The 25,097-nt window shown below is 38.9% G+C and overlaps 1 protein-coding gene and 1 non-coding gene across 2 annotated transcripts; one reads left to right on the plus strand and one right to left on the minus strand.

Moving 5' to 3' along the window:
• Positions 1-695: 695 nt before the first annotated feature.
• LOC119738539 (plexin-B-like) lies at positions 696-19,125 on the minus strand. The gene is made up of 28 exons (XM_038213445.1): positions 17,989-19,125; positions 15,312-15,518; positions 14,810-14,935; positions 14,306-14,421; positions 13,684-13,816; positions 12,958-13,111; positions 12,507-12,606; positions 12,250-12,367; positions 11,795-11,905; positions 10,981-11,076; positions 10,717-10,825; positions 10,040-10,230; positions 9,431-9,585; positions 8,874-8,988; positions 8,588-8,724; positions 7,932-8,099; positions 7,326-7,422; positions 6,822-6,929; positions 6,369-6,596; positions 5,653-5,829; positions 4,784-4,985; positions 3,978-4,145; positions 3,619-3,699; positions 2,797-2,978; positions 2,436-2,545; positions 2,028-2,190; positions 1,420-1,556; positions 696-1,011 (listed from the first exon to the last, which is right to left on the minus strand). The coding sequence occupies exons 1-28, from the start codon at positions 19,123-19,125 to the stop codon at positions 696-698; spliced, it is 5,142 nt and encodes a 1,713-aa protein (XP_038069373.1).
• Positions 19,126-22,048: 2,923 nt separating this feature from the next.
• Positions 22,049-22,121, plus strand: Trnal-uaa. The gene has a single exon. It is a non-coding gene; the product is annotated as a tRNA-Leu (tRNA).
• Positions 22,122-25,097: the final 2,976 nt, after the last annotated feature.

The raw sequence follows: 25,097 nt of genomic DNA on the forward strand, positions 1-25,097 counted from the left end.
AGTCGATAATTTATTGATAACTTCACCCATTTTTATATAAATGTTTTGTGCAACTTGCAGGAATCTGTAAGGACATTTCCCAGTCGGCAAGTTATCAATTGAAAATAAACATTGTATGGCTTATTATTATTTTACTGTTTGTACAGGAATGTACTTTACGAAGCTAATGGTTATATAATACAATACTGGAAATCACTGTGTATTTTAGAATAAACGGTTCAAGTATTATTATAAAATTCGAACATTTTTATCTTTAAAAACAATCTTGCACTCATTTGCGGGAAATCAGAATATTATGAAGTAATACAAATTACGTATAGGTGAACGTTTCATTCAATGATGGTGAACAACAGCAATACCTCAGATTAAAATACCAATGTCCATGAACAACAATGTCAATCGGAGAGAAAAAAATGACATTTGGCACTGGTTTAAGACGCTTAAAATGCCATGTTTTAGCAATTAGTTTAGCCTGCCACCTTCTATATATTGTAAACGATTTCATTCCAATACACGGAGAGAAAAAGCTAGAAAGGTTAAATCTTTTTTTTCTTAGGAATGAAAGTGAGCAAGGAGTGTGTCCTATAGATCCATCTTGATCAATTATTATTTTAACATATTGGCCACTTGAAACAGACCTTTTCTTCAAACCATTTTCTTTTCGGATATTTCTTACTTGGGAATTTGCACGTCACTTATCTAATGACAATTTTATTGACATAATCCAAGGGATCACGGGCGGCGTTTGCATGGCTCCCGCTGGTTTCTCCGTCACTACACGGGCCGTCAGCACCAAAGGCGGTCTCCTGCTGCATCGGGACCAGATAGCTGTCGTCTGTGACACCAGGTTCTTCGCGATGTTCGATGGGTCGCTTACCAACCACACCCGCACTAGAAGCTGCTACGTAGTCACGGTCTCCCTCCAACAGTTCTTCCAGCTCGTTTGCAACTTCGACAAAGGTGCAACGTGACTTGGGGTTGTCCTGCCAGCAACGTACCATTATGCCGTAGCTGTATCAGTCAGCAAATGTAACAAGAATCATTAGATGCTGCATGCTTGATCGTATCAAATTCTGTTTGCATTTTTACTTGAAACCCCTGACAATACACTTTCCATCATTACTGATTACTCAAGCACATTGACCCTCCATTTTTGAGAAAAATGTTTGAGAATTGAGTTTCCCTTTTTTTATTTGAAACCCCAAACAAAACACTCTACACTGTTTCTCACAACTAGAGAGTGTTATTCCTACTTCAATTATGTAAAACCTTTGGGGTAAAAAAAAATGCATTAAGATCCCTTCACCTTCAGAAAAATTTGAGTAAAATATAAAAGAATCGTGCATACTTTTACAGAAGTTAAAACGGCATTATATGTGTTATTATTTAAAGGTAATGGTGACCGCTGTTTGAACATACATTTCTGGCGGGCAGTTCTTGGGAGCATCCATGCGTTGACCACTCTTCAAGAAAATATACACATCTTGGAGGGGTATTCCTGGATACGGTCTTGCACCCTTACTGAAAATCTCCCACAGGAGCACACCGTATGACCACTGTAGAAAACCAAAGAAGACAAATATTTTTCAATGTAAGAGACCATTCTTATGATGCCTGTTCAATTGAGCTACCGAACACTTTACATGAGCTAGCTGGAAAGGGTAGCCAAGATTAACGAAGATTGACCGAACTATACATTTGTATTTGAGTCTTTATTGAACTGTTTAATGAGATCTTGTGTCAAATGGAATAGACAACGTTCATAAGTAATTTAACTTAGAAATTAGTTGGAGGTGGGCGTCTTAAGACGAAATACTCCAGCTAATGAGGGTCAGGCGCCTTGAAAACATATCCGATGTAAATGATTAATAAATTGAAGTTTCATGACTGGGCACCGAAGTTCATGTAGTTTCTCTTTGATGGATAGTTCCACACAACGCAAAGAGATTTGCGCCACTTTCTTTCCCTTCAGATCTTTATCTAAACATCACCTAACATTCCAATCAAAGATGGACCTAATTGCATACCACGTCAGTCCTGGCGTTGTACACTCGACGTTCCATGGACTCGGGAGCCATCCATTTGATAGGCAGCTTAGCCTGGGCATCGCCGCTTGTGTAGTAATCCGATTCGTGCATGTCACGGGACAGTCCAAAATCCGCTATCTTCACCAGAAGATCGCTATCCACCCTAATGAGGTTGTTAAACGTTGATCTTACTTTGAGGTCACATCATTTAAGAATTGCAATACCATTAATTCGAACTCTGGAGTTAATTCAATGAATGCATGTCCCCTGGTATCTCTGGTGCATTAAAATTATTTTCGATGAAACAGCTGACCGATTTCTGGTAACATTCATTTTGCTTTTACTCAAACACACATATAAAGACATGTGTAAAAGCCCCAGATGATATAGAAGAGAGGATACACTTACATGCAATTTCTGGCCGCAAGATCTCTGTGGACAAACTTGTGCTGAGCCAAGTAACTCATACCAAGTGCGGCATGTGAGGCAAACCTCATCAGCAGAGATGTCGCCAAGGTCTAAATTAAAAGTAAAAACCTCCAATGAATAAATAAATACCACACTCAGAACAAAACACATGACATACTGTTTACGAAATGGGACAGCATTTTGTTTAATAAATCTCGTGGGTGAACTATTAATTATAAAACGTAACAACATCTACCAAAATCACCATTAAGTGAGTTCCAAACGCATGCCACTCATTACCAATTCATTTATCAAACCTTCCACCACTTATTATCGACATTGATCGCTCTTGACTACATACCTGTTTCTTCTTGACCAGATATGTCTTGAGGTCACCGTTTGCCATGAAGGGTATCACCATCAAGGGTTTTTCGTCAGCGTCAAAGGTCAACCCCAGAAGCCCCAGTACGTTGACATGGTCGAAGGTTTTCATGATCAGGCTTTCCTCCAGGAACTTCACCACATTTTTCGTGTCCGAGGTGTCTATATACATTTGTAGAAGCAAAAGTAAGGCATTTACATGTGATAACTGGCACGCCCAGCTAACATGTGGCCAAGCTAGTACACAAAAACAGGAACATGTATTTTTTAACTTATTTTCATCATCACAGAAATGCAATAACCCAGTGACACCGGACAACAATGTAATTCCTTTCAGTTCAAGAAAATTGTACAAGTGTCTCCTGACGACGAATAGAGCATACTGTTCGAAACGTAGATAAACCAATGGTTCTTCTCATACACACAACTCACAAAAAGATATCGTTCACATGGTGTTACCGCAAACCTCCCATTCATTGATCATGTCCACCTGCAATGCCTCAAGTCTCATCTAACATTTTACAACCCACAATTCGCAATTTTTTAATAAAAAGACTCTTTCGCTTCTTTCATTCAAGACGCACATTGATTAATGTTGTTAGAAGTTCCTCTTTCTCGGAATAAGGTCATCCAACACCTCTTCTGCAAATCTAATCAGCAACAAGTATACTCAAGATTAAAATGCATACCATTTTGAAATGGGCCCTTTTTTAACCGAGGAACAACTTTCCAATGCTCCGTTTCGAATCTACACTGTCATAGCAAACATCTCTTACAAATGGCCGACATTCTCATCACCAACCTTGCACTGTCTTCACTGCTACAATTTGATCTTCCCCTGACGTGTTGTGTAGAACAGCTTTCAGTACACGTCCAAATGCACCTGTAAATTTTGGTTAAGTGTATTATACTCATCTATACTGATTATCATTTGCTAGTACCGAAGAACTATAGCCAGATGGCAGACCAACCGACCTACCGACTTACTGACAGACCGAGCGACTAAAATAATTTCCTAAAGGTCGAAACGTGAAAATGCGTTTCAATAACAGTTTGCACACAGCCCCTGAACTTTATGTAGGCCTCTCCTTCTCAGGTAAAATAACAGCTTACACTTTGAACTCATGAAACGTTCATTGTTTTCTCGTACAAAATCACTACCTTGTCCGAGAGTTTCCCCCAATTCCAGTTGGCTGAAGTCGATATGAATGTCGTCGGGAACGAAGCTGACCTTGTTGTTCAGGACAATGCGCTTTTGTTTTGGCTGAGCAGATTCCGACTGTTTCTGGGATCTATACCACCTGCGTCTTTTGACATGGGAGTCAATTTCTGAAAAAAAAGAGATACAATGCCACATTAACAGTAAATAACGTAATATAGTGGTAAGTTTACGAGCACGTTCAGGCTTACAAATCAACAGACAAAACAACCTTTGCATGCTACACAAGATTCAAAGTTGTCTAAAATGACAAGCACAATCTTGACAAAAGAGTTTTATATTTATATTTGTTGAGGAATTTGTTTCATTCTGTCCACGAGTTTACAATTTACAGTCAATTAAGGAGGTTGCCATTGGAATTCTTTTTCCATGTATTTTACCATCAAAACCGGCTGCCCGTTAGCAGCCATCTTGAGTTGATTTTTTTTAGAATTATATATATCATAATTTAATACGGAGATGTGCAGCTACGTCCTGTTTAATTTTTTTTCTAAACTATCATAATTATGTTTGAAAAAAAGAATTGATAAGTAGCCGTTAGACACAAGTGATGAAGAATAAATGGATATTAAGTTTGAAAGGGTTTCAGGATGTTTACTATTTCGCCATCTTGAGATCGAGTGATTTTAAGAGCACATTCCTAGGTAGAGTGAGAATATCCCTTTGCCGCAGTTTTGTGCACCTTTTTTGGCATTCAGGAGTATAATATTCGAGTTTACTCAAGTCACCTCTTGCCATCAGCACTTACCGAGATGAATCGCCACTATCCTGCCCAATAGTCTTCGGTTGTGGGTGCGCTTCCTTCGCAATTGTCTGCAATACACGAAGGTAGCAGCGAGCAGTATCGCCATGGAGAGTAGGATGGTCAAACTCGGTACAAGTATAGCGACAAGTGGCACCGTGGGATAAACCAAGTAGCCCAACTTGCATTTTAAATTATTGTGACGAACCTATGGAATAACGCAAATGAAATGATAAACTTTTCAACAAATCACATGGACTTAACCAACTAGTTAATGTCAACGTTATCAAAATTACTTTTGAAGAAACAATCAACAGTGATGGAAAAGTATAGAGTAATTACGGTTTGGGGAGAACTGATAGAAATCTGGTGATGTTGTTGCTTTCGGATTGAGTAAACTGATGTTCACACAATCTGAGGAACACTGTATAAACCTTAATAATATTCAATCCTAGATGAGCCGGTTTTCTTGGTCATTTTACAGCCAAGCGGTCTTCTCTTCCGATTTCGGGAATGTAATGACCGCATAATTATTATAAAATTCTGCCATGCATAAGGCATATTAATATCACCGGAGAAATTATGATTCAATTTCTTTAATTGATTAACCCTTCATAATGTCGAAACAATTGAACAAAACCTGAAAAGGAACATTACATTTACAAAGTTGTACTTAAGATTTATTGGAAAAATTGCAGAAAAACTTCATTTCTTTGAGATGTTTTTAAGGACAATATGAAATTAGCACAATTAAAAATTACCGAAACGGATAAGCCCCCCCCCCGGGGCATCAAAATAAGGAAAACAATTGGAAGAAAAGAGCACTTGACAGCTACCTCTCCCCACCCTCTGATTCAAATCCGCCCCTAACTTACCCATACCACAGGCAGACCTTTCCCAGAATCCTCTCCCATGTAGTCACTGGCTGCTGGTGCCTCATCGGGCAATTCACATACGAGTGTTGTCCCAGTGAACAGGCTAATGGGACAGCTCTCTACTCCGATCGTCACGATGATTTCTCCCTCTGTGATGGCGCTGTCAATCCGCTCGCCCTGTTAAAGCATCCACAGGTGGTTCAAGTTCAATTGATTTTAAAGGAAAATTAGAGGTATCTGGATTGGTATATTTTGGACAGATTTAATCTTTTCGGTTGTGACAAATGATTTTTTTTTTAAAAACAAAAGGTTATAACCTGTATGACACGTAAGACTTTCTTCTTTTTCTTCTCATGTTCATGTACCCCTATACATACCGTATGGGGACTGATGTTAAAAAAAAAAAAAGGACCTTAACTGTTATTTCACATCACTCACATCTAGATTTGCGCTTGCAATGACTGATCTGAGCTTATGAAGTTTTGTAACTCAGCAAGAGTTACCAAGATAGGCCTACTGTATTTTGGGAAGATCCACTTGATTCAGGAGGAAGAGATATCAACTTGAATGTATCTTTAGTCACATATTAGAGGTGAAATGCACAGCACTGTATAAGTGTGCTTCGTGCAGTTTTACCGACAGGCCCCATATCTACAGATAGAAAAGAACACAACAATGAAAAGGATAGGCACAAAGAATAAGACACGCATACCAACCGTGATTTTTAAGGTTTCTCCTTCTTTGTCCTTCATACCATCTTCAAATTTGTTATACACTGGATCCTCAAAGTACTCCAAGTTGGCATCGTTATCCTGAAACCATGTCAACAGTTGAGTGACCCCATCCATGATGAAGCCAAAGGTCAACTTTACATTGCTCGTGTCGAGGTCTCTTATGTTTGGAGACGGGCACCGCATCTCTGTTGCAGATTCACCTTGACATTCCTGCAAAATAAAGACCCGCAATATTCAGTTGACAATTCTGTACAGCATTAGCTCCGGTTGCAATGCCACCTCTCTTTGTTTCTACTTTAAAACAGGAATGTTTTTAATGATGTAATGGCTGCCACACTTTACATAGTACACTTTTTGCCATTTTCACATTTAAAGTGGTCGTTCACGGTAACTCAGCAATATAGAAGTTTTAAAAAGTTTCCTTTTTAAGATCACTGGATCCTCAAAGTACTCCAGGTGGACATCGTTATCCTCAGACCATGCCAACAGATGAGTGACCCCATCCATGATGAAGCCAAATGTTTCATTGATCTCTGACAAAGTCTGTTATGTTAGGAGACAAGCACAACATCTCTGTTGCAGATTTAACTTCACATTCCTGCAAAATAAAGACGTCATCAGTTGACAATTCTGGTCAGCATTAGCTCTGGTTGACAATATGGTACCTCTCTTTGTTCTTACTTCAAAACAGAAATGTGAGTGTTTCATGATGTAATGGCTGTCACACTTTACATTGTACAATTATTGCCATTTTCACATTAAAAGTGGTCGTTCGCGGTAACTAAACAAAATTTAAAAAATAAAGGATTTAAAAAGCTTCCTAATGATATATGTTGCAATAGTGGAGCAAGTAGATAGAGATCGGTGGTTAAGGGGAGGTTGAGCAGGGATAGGGCAGATATAAAATCATTTATGCAGAGATCAAAACACATTTCTCACCTCCACTTTACGATTACCGTTTCCATTAGTGACAACGATTTGACGGTTTCTACTTGTGGTTAGAAAAGTCCCAGTAACCGTCAAATTTCGACCACCCCTGACAATTAAAACACCGATAACAAATACTGGAAAAACATTCTACACTGAAAGATACTGGTAGGTGTAACATTAATTTAAACAATTTAGAAATGCACGCACGTGTTCACCTTCAGACATTTTCAGCAAATTACATTTTAAAGTTTAGAATCAGCCATAACATTTCACTGTTCATTCAAATAACAGTAGTCTTCAGTAATAAGAAGATTTGTATTAGTGTGCTTCTGAAAACAGCCATGCATAAACTTGGTTGCAAGCTTGCTACTTGAAAGCGTTTCTAACAATAGAAACATAACATTTTACTATTACCCTCATTTTGTTGTTTCTGTTTAAAAATATTTTTAAAACACAGACATTTTCATTGGACAATACAGGCTGTAATACAAATTAGGTAGAAATAATGTGGTCGATACAAATTGAAGTATATACCAAAAAAGCTATACCATAAAGCTATACAAAATAGCCCATCATGGTAAAACAGATGAAGCCAAAAAAATCATGTAGACTTACGAAACGATGCTTTTCAGAGGAGACACCTCAGTAATGGTAGGATTCTCAGCGTACGTGTACATATCTGATGAGGTTCTCATGGCCCCATCGAAGGAGACTTTCACAACACCTTGATATCCAACTTGGCCAGCAGTGGTTGTGCATTCTAGCATGGATTCAACCGGTTTGCTTTACAATTTGGGAACGAAAAAAATCACTTGAGACAGAGGCCATGCAGAGTTTTCTGCAGAGACATAAACGTGAATTCATCTCTGTGTATGATGCTCCTTAATACTGGATGGATGTATAGCAATTGTTTTTCAAGGTAATTGGAAATTGGACGAATTTAGAGCAATTCTACAGAACAGGATAAAGTAGATTTTTATAATAAAATATATAACTAACACAAGCCGTTCCACAAAGGTGGGAAAGGAAAATTTAAGCAACTAAAGCTTGATAGAAGTCTAAATGATTTTGTTGAAACTAGATATTGTACCAATGTTGGGGAGATCCCTCTTTTTCCTGAATTAATAATGATCGTACAAAACACCGTTATTTGTTTCCAATGAATGCTTCAATAAATGTCATTCCAGAGGGGAAAATTAGACAATGCTCCGATTTTTGCCGTATGCGCAACAATTTGAATAATGATGTGTATTACGACAGAGACACAGTACCTTGTTATGATGCAAGGATTGTCGCCGATGAACGCTTTAATATTGCGTCCTGTGTTGAGAGCTGTACCATTCACACTAACTGCCGTCCCACCGGCTTCTGGGCCGAGGCTGGGTTGGAATACTGTAATTGTTGGGTCCTGGTAACGAAAAACATTGTATAAAAACAGTAGATATTGTATGATAACAGTAAATATGAACCTTTTCCTGGACGCTTGTTCCAATGTCAGGCAGATTTCTAAGGGGTTATCTCAATGTATAAGGAAAACTGATGCAGGACGTGACTTACTGTGAAGCTAAAGTTGACCGTTCCTGAGCTGTACTGCATTGTACCATCTGCACCCGTGACTGTCAAAGTAACCAACTCATCTCCTTTACTCTCTGCTCTCGTTCGGCAGCTGACACTGAAACGTAAAATGATATATGAATTTGAAATATATGGAGGTTGAGCAAAACTCCTTAACTTCATCGACTCTGGAAAATAATAACATTAACATGTTAAGCACAAAATGTATACTTTTAAGATTTGACAATGTTCAACAACATGGCACACATTCCGATGTTAACTAGATTGTGAATTGAGAATTCTGTAGGGACAAAAATACAATAAACATTTGATTAGAAATTCGAATAATTTTTAAGCAGGGCACACCGACATTGCCTACAAATAAAGAGGAAAAAAAACGTATTATTACTGACAGAGAGCAATATATCGATGAAATTGTTCAATAGAAAGATTTTTAAAATGTGAACAAAAAGACGAAAAACTGAATAGCTGAACATAAGTCAAAGCTTGAATAAAAAGTACAAGGTAATGTCCTTGCATGAAGTATGATTTGACCCTACCTTGCTCCAATTTGGTAGTCTGAGTTTAATCCAGCCAGATCACATGGTTGATCGCCAACCATCACCCTCACAACATCACTCAATCTCCGACCGATATCAGTTCCCATCACATCTATGACTGTGTTGCCTTCAATGGGCCCAGTCAAGGGAAATACCTAATGCGTGATTTTGGAAACAATAATAACATAACACACAAAAGTACAAATATCACGGAATAATGTATTTCATTACAACTCATTATTAGTAAAGATGCATTGGTAAATGCTCTTGAAAGATAATTTGTTCAACTTAGCGGCTTATATGCAGTCATCCATATCGACCTACTTTATATAGTGGGTATTACGCCTTTGTTTATGCAGTCATAAAAATGGTTGTTGTTTTTTCATCTTGCACGGGAATGAAATTCCTTTTTTTTCATTTTGTCAAAAAGGCACGTCAAATGGATACGAGATGTACTTCATTTGGTGACAGTAATCTTTGATACTTTGTAAGAACTATGGATGATTACAAACATGTTGACAAGTATCCTCGCCTGGAATATTCATAAAAAAAATATTCAAGATACTTCAAAGCGAATAATATTCAACTGGAGAGTTGTATATTACTTACCTCACTCAGAACTGGATCAGGGCAGTTCAATCCATTATCCAAAGTCACCCTATTTTCACTGCAAACTTCATTCAGTTTGCAAACACCAGACTCGCTCGGCATGGCACCACACCAAACACAATCGAGGGCTGAGCGGGCTGTAACACAACGGCTGCAGTCTGGCTTCTGGATTTTACACTTGTACAATGTAACTGTTTGATATGAGCAGAATACAAGATAATGTCATGGCTTTCAACTCCACATTTTAAAGAACAAACTCCAATGCAAAACTGTTGATAACAAACAATGAAAAGCATATGAAGAGTTTATTTTAAAAACGCGATATATCCATTTCAAAAGAAGGTAATTTGCACGGTTCTGAACTTAAAGAATATTAAACCAACGTCATTTTCGCTTTATTGTATTCTTAAATTCGATACTGACTTTTGGAAATAATCTCATATTATATATAATAATATAATTATGCAAAAAAATCCGAATACGAGCTAATCAAACTTTGGCAGATCTCTCTTCTGGACAGACTGTTTTGTACCATAAGGCACTCATCAGCAGAATTGTGAATTCAATTGTGACAGAAGACGATTTCATTGGATAATAATATAACTATGAATAAACATTTTAGACTGACGAAATCGTAAATCTCCTCAAATTATTATCTATCGGTCCTTATTCCTTACCATCAAATCCATGTATGTCATCTAGGATGTGCGCAACACCGCTTTTGTCAGTCCATGAAACAGACAGTTTCACTTCCATCTCTGGTTCATCATTGGAGAGGTAAGTGTACTGTTGAAGGCAAGCAAACAATCACCTGTTAATACATGAAGCTCAAAACATCAACTTTGTGTCTGGCCAGTATGCATAATAAGTGATAACTTTCATTCTTATAAAAAAAACCACATAGCAATCTTAGTCACAAAATAAGTTGGAATTTAACTTACAGCCTTATCTTGGCATGTGATCCTATCTCCATTGCGATCTGCATTAACAGCCTGAGGTGATCCCTCTATATCTAAGCTGCACTGATAGCTAGAAATCTGCACATGGGAAAAACACAAAGGGTGTAACGACTAATATTGATCTACAAAGTTAAGTGAGACAGGGAAGAGTAAATTTGAGATTTACTCGGCAGTATTACCCCCATCATATCTGCGTTTCATAGACTTCAGTGAAGGTCTTATAAAGTAAACAGCGTTCTTTAAAAGCTCAATACTTGACAATGCAACGCCAACATTTTTAATGCAGTTATTCAGCAAATCCAATAAAGGTTAACCGATATAATGTAGACATGCATAATGAATTGCATGCCACCAAAGGACAATTGCAGCTTATCCTTCAAACAACATTAACCTATATCTAAGCACATGCAATGTTTACATTGATAACAGTATATATGATTATATAGGATGCATGGAGCATTTGCAAACTGGCGGGCCCACCTCAAGTGCATACGATCCAAAAGGTCTTGTTATCAAACAATAAATGATAACTTCGCAATTCACTTTGCATTGAATGTCATAAAGAAGGTCAGATATCTAGACCAATAGCATTTAGCAAACTATTTCATAAAGTATCTCAAGGGGAAATTGTAATTTTCTTCGAGAAAAAAATTAAGCAAAGTGGTAACTGGACTCAGAGAAATTATGAAAAATTTCACTAACAGGCATTGACATGGGAATGTTCTGATAGACGGAGCTTAACGTGGACATCACTTACAGACTGGCATTGTTTTTCCCCAGCCATTAATAAACTAACCTCAGCTTCGTCTGGCAGGTTTGTAGTCATGACAGTGATGTTCCTCATAATGTCATTAGGAAGCAGCACCTCAGCAGTCTGGTTAAGCAGCTGAGGGCAAAACTCAGGTTCCTTGACTGCAGAGGCGGTTGAATTCTGTAGGTAAACGCCAACAAACAACAAACTATGTCATTGCCTGAACCCCAAAATACACAAATATATATGAAATGATCAACAGACATCTGAAAGACATTAGCTAAATTCTGAAATAAAAATATAATTTCAGATACTTCCACGGGTGTTTAATGGGAGGAGTACATGACAATTAGTGTCGTTTTCAATAACTAATGCACAAAATACGTATTTACCGAATAGTCGACATATATGATTCTACAATCAACAGATTTAAGCAAAATAAAAGGTTTTTTTTCTTTTCAAAATTTGTATTGGCTGAGCTCTTATACTTTTGTTCTCACGTTATCTCCAGTAATGATGATTTCATTAGCACGTGTGCATGTGGAGCTTTCATGAGTACATCTGTTCTCAAACACGCACCAATCACAGGCCCAGCGACTACCAACGCAGGATACACAGCTACGTAAACAACCCAAGAAAATTTCATTATTCATCGATTCAAAATATCACAGGCAAATGTACTGAGGGGGGATATGCATTAAAACAAACTATTCAATTTTAAATACAGCTGATTAATAGGGTATACGCGAATACTCACGAAGTGTGCGTTGAACACTCATAGAAGTAGAAGTCGGTGTCTATGAATTGAACTGAAGTTTCAGATGATTCGACACCCAAATCTACGTGTACTGCATCATCTTAGCAAAAAAATAAGAACAAAATCACCTCGTTTATGAGTTGAAACAGACAATCACAAAAATTAGCGTGTATTTAAATCGATTTTTGTGGGAACCAAATGCAGATATCATTTTCATGCTAACAGACAGCATGTCATTGTATCATATTGTACTGCCTATGAACACATTTCTCTGTTGATATCCTTATGATTAGCCCAATAATGCGATTGAATGAAAAACGACACGCTGGTTCACAAGCATAGGTTCATTCTAGAATGGACAAGACGGAAACTACTGGTCAACTTTTTGAATGTTTGCTCTGTACATTTTTGCCCTGAATAAATTCATATGGGTGTCTCTTATTGCACTTGCCTCCTTGTGGAATGGCAGGTATCCCATCACTAGGAGGTGACGTACACTCTAGTACTTCACCATTCTTCGTAGCTGGAGATTCGAATGACCCAAAATGACATTCATAACTCTGGCCTGTCCCTAGATCAGGTAACTGCTGCACAGTCAGGGTGATCTAAAAGTGAAAGTAACAAATATATTTTTAAATACTAATATTAATTTCATTAATATTCAATGAACTCCACGAGCTAGCTCCATTAATCAGGGATACTATAGACGAAGTTGAAATACATGGGTGAGCTCCAAATGAATGAGAATGAGTGACAGGTATAGTACATGAAGCACGACATTCTGAATCATTCCGACGCATGATAAAATATTTTCTTAGAGAGTCACAAATTTTAAAAAATAATAAAGATGTTTGACATCAAATACACATCAGGTCTCTGTACAAAGCCAAAATTCATTAAGAATACAGAAAATCAGTTGCATACAATATTTACTAATTTCAATTAAGGAGGCAAAATGATTATGCCTTATATGATTGAACTATAGGCGTCGCTTGAACTAAACATGTATAGGCGTCCCATTGATGAAAATATTTCCGCATACCTATAGGCCTATCTGGATATGTCCATAACAAATCTGCACTTTGAAGTAAGTGTTTAAGTTTAAGCATGTTTCAGTTTTGTTCCTATAAGGATGTGAGTATTAGATGTAATTTCAATGCATCTGGCTCTAGCTCACCTGTTGCTCAGTGACTGTAATTGGTAGGTTATCATAGGGAGCTACATCGGTAATATTAATGCACTGAGCAGCATTGTAGGCCAACCATCGAGTAGATACATCAGGTGATGGACAGTCGGAATATCTCGTACATCTAGGCAAGAATTCAATGTTATCACATGACCAGGATAGCTTGGTAGTCGACAATCACCAAACAAAAACCAAAATTGAAAAACATGAAATGCTCTACTTTCTAGATTTTATTGAGAAACAACATTAAGTCACCATAGAATTTGATGAATCATACGAAGTTTCTTTCACGTACAAATAACATTGGACACCCATGCAATGAATAAGCTCCTTATTCTATATAAGGAACGAACTCTATATTAGTCATAAAAATAAAAAGGAAGTTCTTGCACTGACACAATCAACAACTTAACTGACCAGCTGTAGGAACTCTCCCAATAACTTACTTCAATCCATTCCAGAGTACACAACCTATAATATTACCAACATTATTAATGGATCAGATCTAATTGTTGGGGGTTGTTGCACCCCGTCTGAGTGGTGATAGACTACCGTTTTTACAACTTCTCGAACGACCCATTCACACACTTTGGAGACATCCCGTGTGACTTACCTTCGTTCCAGAGTGCACCATCCACAATATGGGTCTCCATTATTCCCTGCATCAGTCCCAATACACGTTTGGCATGTAGTGTACTGGCTACAATTCTCCACGCGAAGCTTCATCAACTAAAGTGTAAAACAATTTTTTTTTTTACAATCTTAATGATGAGAAAAAAAGTATTTGATTTCATTAGGAAACTTGTTTTTTTCCTTACCATCTTGAATCTGGTTTTTAGTTTACGAAGCAAAGGAACAATGTTTATTTTGTGAATTTGGCCAAATTTGCTATGCTTTTCGTTGTTATTAATAATACACAAAGCACCGTGTTTCTGTGGCTTTTCATAAATGACTGGAAATCTAGTTGCTGTTTAAAAAACCCACATGTGCTTGTCAGCTTAGCTTTTGACTTTTCTTTTTCTGCTAATGCGAAGCACACGGGCGAAGCTTAATGGAGCAGAGATAGCAATTACTCAGTTAACAGCAGTCCTCCTAGGCAGGTTAGGTATGCGCTTACCTTTTGTTCCGTCAAGAGAAATAGTACACGTGCTGTCTCATTAACCTTGACATCTGGCAGAACTGGACTGGTATCAACACTAATGCGTTCATAAAGTCGGCTGGCAGTGTTACTTTCCATATGAACCTTATAACAAGATGACAAATACGACCTAAATACATCTATTTACACCTACATAGAGAGTTAAGAAGATTTGACACGGATGTGGGGAAATTACATGGGCAACCAGGCACTGCTTGCCTGGAGTGTTTGTTTAAGCACCGCCGTTCATGCAAGCCGATTTATTAAGAGAGACCAAAACTAGCCGATATTTTTTATTTTATTTTAAAACAATAACTTTCGAGAATCGTGATATGCATCGTAACAGTATAAACCAAATACTTGAGTGCAAGTGATGTAAACAAAATGTTTGAAAATAAAATTGCTGCTGCACAGTACAGCTTATTAGGCTCTACGACGACATCAGTCATGCATACTTCTTAATCGAGTAGGGGTAATTTACCTTGAGTAGATCTCCACTCGATGTCCCGATTAAAGCGATGGTGTGGTTGACTTCTATAGTGGTTATGATTGATGACATGAGAGTACCAGGCAGCTCTAGAATTGCCGTGGATGGAACGGGGGCTATGCCCTTTGCGTACTTGAATAATGGCGTTTGAGATGCATCATTGGTCACGGGTATGCAGAAATAGCGATCCAGAATGTCAATCTATAACGAAAGTATAAACAAGAAGAATAATTAAACAGACCTCTACTCGATGTCTCAGTTAAGCAATAGCTTGGTTCAACGGGGGTAATTTGCAATTATCAACGACACACAAATCCGGGGAGTTCAAGGAGAGTCGTTGATGAAACGAGAATGAGTGCTTTAGCGTGTTTATATCACATTGATATATATCAGCCAGAAGATTGCAAACAAGGTTTTCTTGTTCAACCTAACACACAACTTTGAACCCATTTAAATTGTTATGGTTGCATATATTCTGCAAAAGTTTTTTTAAAAGGTTCAGCCTTAAAATGAGGTGGAGTTTCGGGACGAAGGGGACTTGACTTGACATAACAGGTTTGCTATGTATTGTTTTAACATATTTAGGGGCCTCCAAAGTAACACCGATTGGAAAGCTGTGACTTTTATAACATTCTGCAACTCGTTGAGAATAAGGGTCGGATTATCCGGACCTTTCTTTCAATTACTAACGCACCGCATGCGGTCAATACAATTATGAATGGTATATAAGTCACAAAAAGGGTAAAATCCCCAACAAAACCATTCTGTCTGGACGCGCTGTTTTGGTTAATAATGAAGGCCAATTCCCTACACGAATGATGAGCAAAATGTGGCATTTAGTGATTCACATTTTTCTATTTCACAGAAATTATCGAAGTTTGAATTTGGGCCTTCCAATGCACGCATATATGAAATTTTCACTTGCACGGTCACGTTTTGGACAAGTAAAATGGAAATTCTCCATCAACTTCTTCAACCTGACGTATTTTTAAATTTAAATTTCATAGGGTTTCATCTTCCAAATCGTTGGTTTGAAAATAAATCTCTGAAAACTATTCTGAAAATCTGGACTCAATTTTACTTTCAGAATGTGCAGCTACGTGAACATAGAAAATAAATTAATATTGCAATAACGGCTTATTTGTAATACATACAGGGCGAGTCAAAAAGAACGTGACAGCAATTTTCACCTACTTGTTGAGCATATTTCAAAAATTCAATTTAGTGGCATTAAAATATTGATCTTTAAACGAAAGTGAGGAAAAAAATTATAGCAAATGCATATTTTGTCTGAGATAGGGTATTTAAAAAATAGTATGTGCAAAACCTGTTTGTCCACAGACGGCTTTATTCCAATGCATCCGCTTGACTGAGTTCCGAAACCTGATTAAAGACCAAAAAAACCCACTACACTAGACCTTCACGTGACAACGGTGATTTTGGTGACTTGTATTCAATTTAGCATAATAACACTATTCTTGCGATTTTTAAAAGATTTTTTTCACCATGTATGGTTCAAGAGCTATACTTTATGCTACATTATAAACAAAAACCAGTTCAAATAAGTTAAGGTTAAAATTCCTGTCAAAATTGGGTTTCCTTCTTTTTGCACCACCATGAATTTTGGAGCCCCATGCAGTTGAGTCTCAAGTGTCCATAGAAAATCCGACATAACTCCCCTTTCCCCAATAAAAGTCAAGAAATTTGATCTGTTTCATTAATATTGATCCTCAGTTGAAAAGTAAATCAGTTTGATAATTGCTCTGAAAGTTATTTAGCCTACTGCGATGGCGTGCAGAGCTTACATTGAAAAACCGACAAACCCACCCGTTACCGGCAATGATCAGACCAGGGATGTCGATTAGCTACAATTACAGTACAGATCGTAGCCGGCCTGGGGAAAAGATAACATACCCAGGGGTATTTGCGGATCAGCGATTCTGTTTTGTTGATGTGCCTTACAAACTTTTCAGCCATCGTACTCAAAAGTGAATAATATCTTCATATTAGCATAGAGCATTATAGTTGAAGTATTTGGGCATTCGTTTCCCGGTAGAAAAGATATATTTGTGTTATAACACCCTCACTATTCATAGTCATAATGCTTCTCAGTGCTTTTGTCATTCGTTAGAACTGCTGATTGGACCAATTATTTTTCTCAGTATGATAATTGCTCCATACTTTGTGGTACGTTTAAACTTATTTAAAGGAGTTTTGGGTCTCGTGCTGGAATGACTTACCAGCCAAATAATTGCTTTTTATTTTTGAATCTGAGGCATATTCAATGACTCACGTTCCTTCATTTTTCATGATTTGAGTTCTTTTACCATATCTTCAAGGATATAAACGATTTAACATTTCCTTATTTTATCACGAGTAATTAAGCTACTCATTGTGTTTCATCTCCAGTTGTTCCCATAGAGTGAACAATAAGTATAAGGATGTTACGTGAAAATAGAATCATGTGAGAACAAAAAGGAGCATCTAAACGTTGGTGGATTTTTAAGTTAAAATGTGTCATTTAAAGTGACACACATTATACTGCTAGGAAAATAAAATTGGGAAAAACAAATCCACTTTTCGAGGTGAAACTCGAAACAGCACGGGGAATTTATCTTTGAATCTCATTACAGAAATGCCAACATCATTTCAAATATGCTTCTGTACTCACCCCGAAACTACTGCAAAAAGAACCCTCCAAATAGTCAACAGAGAAGGCATTTCCATTCTTTATACAGCCTGTGACTGCTGCTTTGAAGGCAGCCAAGATATCCGTCATCCTGTACACACACAATGCTGAGTGATCGATGGGTACATGACTGGTACCCGGAGCTCCTTGGTTCTTGGCGAACACAGCATACAGCACCTGGTCGTCTGCATGGAGACCCAATGATGCCGCTAGATCAGGTCCTGCTGGTCCAAAGTGAGCTGCTTGCACCAAGCTGTACACACTGCCATCGGATCCACTGCACTGTAGGGTAATTTCTGTGTAGGCGTCTAGGTTTGGACCGCTTTGACATACTCTGCTCATCTTAGTAACAAATTGGGCGGAATTCAAATCCTCCTTCTGGAAGGTAACAAAGTATGTGAATCCACTGTAGGCAAATGCTGAAACGTACTTTATGCAAAACTGTTCCACTTTGGCATAGCTCATGAAAAATACGGCATCCCTAAATTCCTTTTGCGATAAAAATTGATAATGTTCCAGGGCTCTTCTTGCAATTACTGGAAAGATTCCTCGTTCGTTAATATTTTCACCAGTATACGTAACGGCAACAAAAAGCACCGATACACTGTTTTGCCCCGGAGCAATCAGACTAACGGTTGATGCATCCTCAAACCCAGCAACGTAGGGAACCGACTCCATCATCACGTTACTGATATCTTGCAACTGCCGTAACTGACAAATACCCTCATACACACCGCCACAGGTTATCAAACTGTTTGGTTGAGTATTGTCAACTATCAGTATCTTGTTGTAGTTATTTGTATCATGGCAGGGCATATCTGGCCTGCTGTCATCACAGGTTGATACATTCTGTATCTCTGCCAAACCACTGTTCAACCTGTACAAACAATTGACAGCTCCAACATACACATCACCATGGTCACTCAATGCAAAATGATTGAACTTTGATGCACGTCTTTGAGTTTTATCCAAAATATCGGGATTGTCAAAGCTGGCCAACTCATAGTCTGACAGGTCTCCGTGCCACTCAGCTGATGTGGTAAAAACATTTACGCAGATGATGCTCCAAGTCAGAGCAATTGCCCACGGGAGGGTGGAGTGTCTCCTACAAGAGTCCATGATCTTCAGTTCACGGAGGATGTTTGAGATGGCAATGCACCTTTTTTTACAATGCGGTGGGTCTTGGAGAAAAGTCTATAGTCACAGGCTGTAAAAAGAATTTAATAAAAAAATACCAAAGTTTACCATACAGTAAGGGAATCCATACAATAAATGAAAAGATTTACAGATAAAAGATTGTTCTCCTTATTCCTAAATGATTTTTTTTTCACAAACGCTGTAACTATTGGTTTTGCACAAAGTCGATTTCTCGTTTAATATGAAACGAATGTCCAGATCGGATCTTCGATTCTTCGTTCGATAACCTGAAAAATATACAAAAGGGTGAAAATAAAATACTTTTATGACTGAAGAGACAAAAAAGATGCCAAAATAGGACTGGACTGTCGATTTCATTTATTTGTATTTGTATCTTTCCAAGAAAAAACACACAACTTTTTCCACTTTTGTGGAGAGAAGAATGACAAAGGCAGTTGGCTGTTTCTCGTCTTTTAGAAATATTGGTTGGGAATTCACATTAATTTCTGGTTAACATGGAAGTGGATAGTTAATGTCATACTCGGTTCTCCGATTGTTCAGCAACCCGGATCTACTACCGCGTGGGCCTTACCAAAAATATCAAGCTGCAACAATATTAATGGTGGATAACCATTAACAAGGGTAGCAACACCTTTAAGACATGGATTTTGTTCGAATGGGGCTTTTGTGGTTTTTTTCCCAGAAAAGTTTGCCTGTGAAATATCAAAAATCCATCAAATATAAAATGTTAAACATAAAAAGTTTAATGTCACGTGACTTTCATGAACATTTTTACAATGCTGGCTAGCACGTGAAATTAAGAAAAATTATTCCGAAGCATTTGGTCATTTAGTCTAAAAAATATCTTGAAGGTTTGAGATTACAAATGTCTTTAAGCTGGATATTAAAACGAAATGTGGTCGTCCTTTTTGTCAATTAAGATTGACCTCTTTTCGTTGATTTTCTTTACAGATTAAATCTTAAATGTAACCCTTAGGGCATATTGATATCTTTTGACTGAAAGCAGGTTCGTACAGTCCATCCATGGGCGTCACCGGGATTTTTTCCAGGGGGGTGGCAAAGCAAAATTTTCCCAAAAAATTCCTTAACTTTTTCATTATAATCTCAATTTATCATTTTTCCGAACTTGAGCAGGGGAGCATTTGCCCTCCCCCCCCCCCCTCAAATTAACAGCAATATGGTTTCGCACCTCTTTTTTCTTTCTTTTTTTTCTTTTTCCTTTGTTTTTCGTTTTCCAGGGGGGGGGGAGTGCCCCCCCTTGCCTCCCCCCCCCCTCGCGACGCCCATGAGTCCATCTGTTTACCGCTGGCCCTCTAAGTGCAAAACGTTGTAGAATTCCACATTTAGTATACGCCTGCGATTCCCCATTCGTTCTTCCTCATAAATAATTTATATTCTACTAGACTGTGGAATAACCAATGACTGTATGACGACTGTTTTGAGCTGTGGGGAAAAGTTATAAATTCAAGATATCAAACGTACCTGATAGTGTAGGTTGAATCACTAGCACTCAGGAAATAGTCTGTGACAGTTAGAAATATTGGATTATACGAGAGCAGTCACATCTATAACAGAGCTTGATGTGACAATTGTGTTAACCGCCACAAGTAACCGTGCTAAATGGGTTAGGCGCAGAGCAGCTAGTTTTAGAGTTTAGGCGATCTCAGGAGTGCGACGTGATTCTCCTCAACATCCCTTTGCTCAGTTTAAAGAGCAAAAGTTTAGTGACTGATGCTGATGTCGGCACTCCAATGAAGGTTCTTCATGTTTGTTAAATCACTCTACCGCCCAGCCCATATATAGCCACATCAGCATGAACACACCAAGAGTGGCAACAATCTAATGTCGATAGGGTGCGCCGTGCAGTACGGTGTACACATATTGATAGAAACACATGTTAAATAGAAAAGTTTCTTCATGGGCGAACGATCATTTGTTAAGTTGCCGTAGCTGAGTTTTTACCAAGACCTAGCCTTTTATAGTCAAGTCCCACGCGCTTACCCGGACACGTGACGCACCCCGGATGCTGGCACGTCAAACGACTAGCACGAGCGGCGAAGCCGCGAGGGCCTTTACCTTTACCATCTCGTGGAGAACGCTTATGTTTTTCTTTACATTTGTCTACCAAAGTGGTGAACATGCATAATGCATTACCCGTTGTGAATTAACCAATGAAAATGCAGTATTACTAACGTAAATCAGCCGTCGTCTGGCGCCAGACAGCACGCGCGCCACGGCGCGGGTGCTGTTGCTGGTAACCGCAAACCACCGTTAGATGATTGGTTTATATTGCTTGATTTATATTACGTGAATTAATGAATACGTGATTAGTTCCACGAGATAGTAAAGGCCCTCGCGGCTTCGCCGCTCGTGCTAGTCTTTTTACGTGCCAGCATCCGGGGTACGTTACGTGTCCGGATGGTCCGGGTATAGGCGCGTGGGACTTGACTAAAGGCTAACCAAGACCTGGTTCAAGTATTTTTGGGTTTCGTTTCCGGGTGTTGAAACTCAAGGTCTTTTTAACAGTTCCCTGAACGGTTGGTGAACTCGCTAAGTTGACGTACACTCAGTGTAAGTTGTAACTGTGGTGAACCAAATATTTTAAAACAAATTACTGACTGGTTTTCTCTTGTTTTAGAGATTGACAAGAACTCTATAATAAGATGGAATTTTTGCGTCGGGGTGAAATAAATCAAGGTTTGTTTTGCCCTTCACCGACGTTTTTAACTCTGTATACTCAGTGTGTTACCTCCCGAGTCGGTGAAGGGCAAAAATAAACCTAATTTGATTTATTTCACCCCGACGCAAAAATTCCATCTTATAATAGTTTATGCGGTACCCGCTGCTATGTACATCAGATTCGAACCGGCCAACCGATCCCGTTAGCTCGGTGGTCGAGTGGTAAGACATCTGCACTAAATAGCAGGAGGTCGTGGGTTCGAGTCCCACCCGAGTGATTTTTTCCAACTTTCACTCGGGAGGTAACATACTGTGTTTAAAAACGTCGGTGAAGGGCAAAAAGTCACACAGTAGACTTTGCATATTGACCACAGAGCTATATTAAATAACTAGAGCGCTAACTCCTCATTCTGCGCGCGGAGACGCTTTGAAGCCGTCCCGGGCGCAGACATTTTCAATTCATGTGCGTGTTTTAGTCAGGTTCACAATGTATTTTCGTTGGGGTTTTATGGGGATTAGCAAAACTATACATTTTTGAAAACGTTATGACCTACTGAATCCAAAAACCAATATTTCCATTTTTTTCCGACGCCATTATGTCGGCCATTGTGTGGGGACGTGATAAAAGGGGGCGGATCCAACCCCCCACTCTAAGATCTTGGCCGTGCCATGACAGATTTGATTCAATTTGGTATTCTTGTGAAGATAACACTGCTAAGAACATGTGTAGAGTCTCAGTTCAATAGAACAAAGCATTCTGTAATTATCTTTGTTTATAATTCACATTAAAAATTATCCCTTTATCCTATACATATTCAATGAAAAACTTACCATTTTACGATACCCTGCGTTTGAAATTGACATTTCGCAATAACGATAGGTCCGAATTTTGTAAAATAAAGTGTCCCCTTGTGTACATCACATCGGCATAATATTTAGTTTCATTAAGGCTGTGGACGATATTTTAAAAGGCACAATTATTGGGAGAAGGGGGGGGGCAGGGCGAGGGATTCCACAGTTCTTGTATTGGGTTAAACATGGGTAATCCTTACTAGTTCTTTGTAGCCTGCGCAGGAACATATTAAAGGACATGGACACAATTAACACTTCATAAAATAATCAACACCAAATAGGAGGGCATGTACATGTACATTAACACATACAATGGTACTTTTTAACATATTGTAGCTAAATTCAAAACTGAGCAGAATACTTAGGCCACGATGGCCCAGCGCCTGAATTCCCGCACTTGCAATAATGAGTGCTTCAGTACGCGGTGTACCCTCGTGGTACCGGTGTCACATGAAAATCCGACTCCTATGATAATCGGACCCCTGTTTCCCTATTATTGGTTGATCCCTCGCACGTTACAGGTCACTCTCCCGAAACGATCCTAAAAATAGCATAGTATCGTACTCACGCGTGCGCAGTACTACCAATGAGTCCACATTTCATGGAGTCGGATATTCACGCTACACCGGCACTCGATAGTCTGAATGTTAAAAAGTCCGAAAAAATTCCCGTACCGGGGTTCATTATAGTCAGAAAATGAAATAAGGTTAGTTAATTCAAGCATTTAATTTTGATGATAAAGTCAGAAGGTTCGAAAGTCAAAATGAAAGGTTAATTAGTCCGAAGGTTCATTAATCCGAAAGCACACCAGATTCATTTGTCCAAATTGACAATAAAGTTCGATGCTGTCAAGTCGGACTATCGAACTTTCGAATTGCGGACTAATGAACACTTAGGACCAATCAAGTTTTTGGACTAACCAACAATGGACTAATGAACATTCGGATTAACGAAGCTTCGGACTATCGAACCTTCGGATCAACGAAACTTAAGACTATTGAACCTTCGGAATAGCGAGCGGTCACCATACACTCACAGGAGCCCCTTCCATGGCGAAAGCATGGTGCAAGCTGCTGCTATTCAAAGTAACTGCCCCGAGACGGATTGTCTGAACAATAGATGGCACCATTTCAAACCAGTATTGCCTTAGCTATGCCTGGACAGGTCATCACTACAGAGTGCTTGCTCCTTAATCCTGTGTCCTGCGTCCCCATGCAATCCTGAGTTCTTGATAATCTGCCCTGAGTAAGAGAGCCCATGTGAAAGATCATGACATGTCACGTTGTAGACTGCCTCTATCATACCAAGTTCACACTTCTGGCCATCAGTTAGACCTGTTGTTATTGGTAATTGACCAAATGAGATACATATGTATAGGACTTGTGATAGTCTGAATTATAAAGCAGAACAGTAAGTATGGCTCCTGGTGAGATCAGTCTTGAGGATGTGTTTATGCTTCTGAGAATGGATGTACCGGCATAGCAGGGAGAGGAGGAGTTGCAATAGTCTCATGCAGAAAACAGAGTTGGCAGAAGTTAAGGGTCCGCTAATTATGCAGAACTGAATGCTCAGATTCTCATTTTCAATAGACTGAGGTTAGGCTGTATGCGAAAACACAACATAGGGCAACACCTTCTGGAGAGAATATGACCACACCTTTTGGAGACCATGGTACTTAAAATACAGGGATGCTGCCACCTACATCCTGGAGGCCTACAACTAGGGCCTAAATACAACATTCCGCTGTCGCATGCACCAACACAATACTCGATCTGCAGCACTAACATCAGATGGCTTATGACATCAGACCCCATCAGGTCGTTTTTTCCTATCTCCCCCATCTCCAGAAAAGAGTGCACAGTACTAAGTGCCGGCGAATCACAGGGGAGCTACGAAGAGGGGAAAGCAAGATTGGGGGTCTAGTGCAGTCATACAGCTAGAAGGTCCCGTGGGGAGACTAAAAGAATTTTGAAGACTTGCTATAATGGCTGGACAGGTGGCCAGGCAAGGGATGTCTTGTAATATTCTTGCAAGGAGCGGCCGGAAGTTTCAGGCAACTTTGCTTTGAAAGATGGGCAGGAAACCTAGGGTGACTTGGTTGGACTGCTTGAGACCTAGTTTGCACCATTTGATGGAATTGTGCCACAGGCAACAGTGTCTAAATAACTTGTAATAGGCCACCAGTACTATCAACGAGGAGGCTCCGAAGAAGTCGCCGTCATCAAAGGATTATATTTGAAATAGTTGGGGCTGTACAGTACTGCTTCGATTTCTGAAAGACTAATGTAAGTTAATAATGTATAGTGTTCTGTCCAAGTGTCCAGATTGAATGTCCCTTTTTTAGTCGGATTAAACAATGTGTAATTGTTCACGAAGACTTGGCTGACATTAAGACAGTTTTC

This window comes from Patiria miniata, unplaced genomic scaffold (genome assembly GCF_015706575.1).
Source record: "Patiria miniata isolate m_02_andy unplaced genomic scaffold, ASM1570657v1 HiC_scaffold_3, whole genome shotgun sequence".
NCBI lineage: Eukaryota > Metazoa > Echinodermata > Asteroidea > Valvatida > Asterinidae > Patiria > Patiria miniata.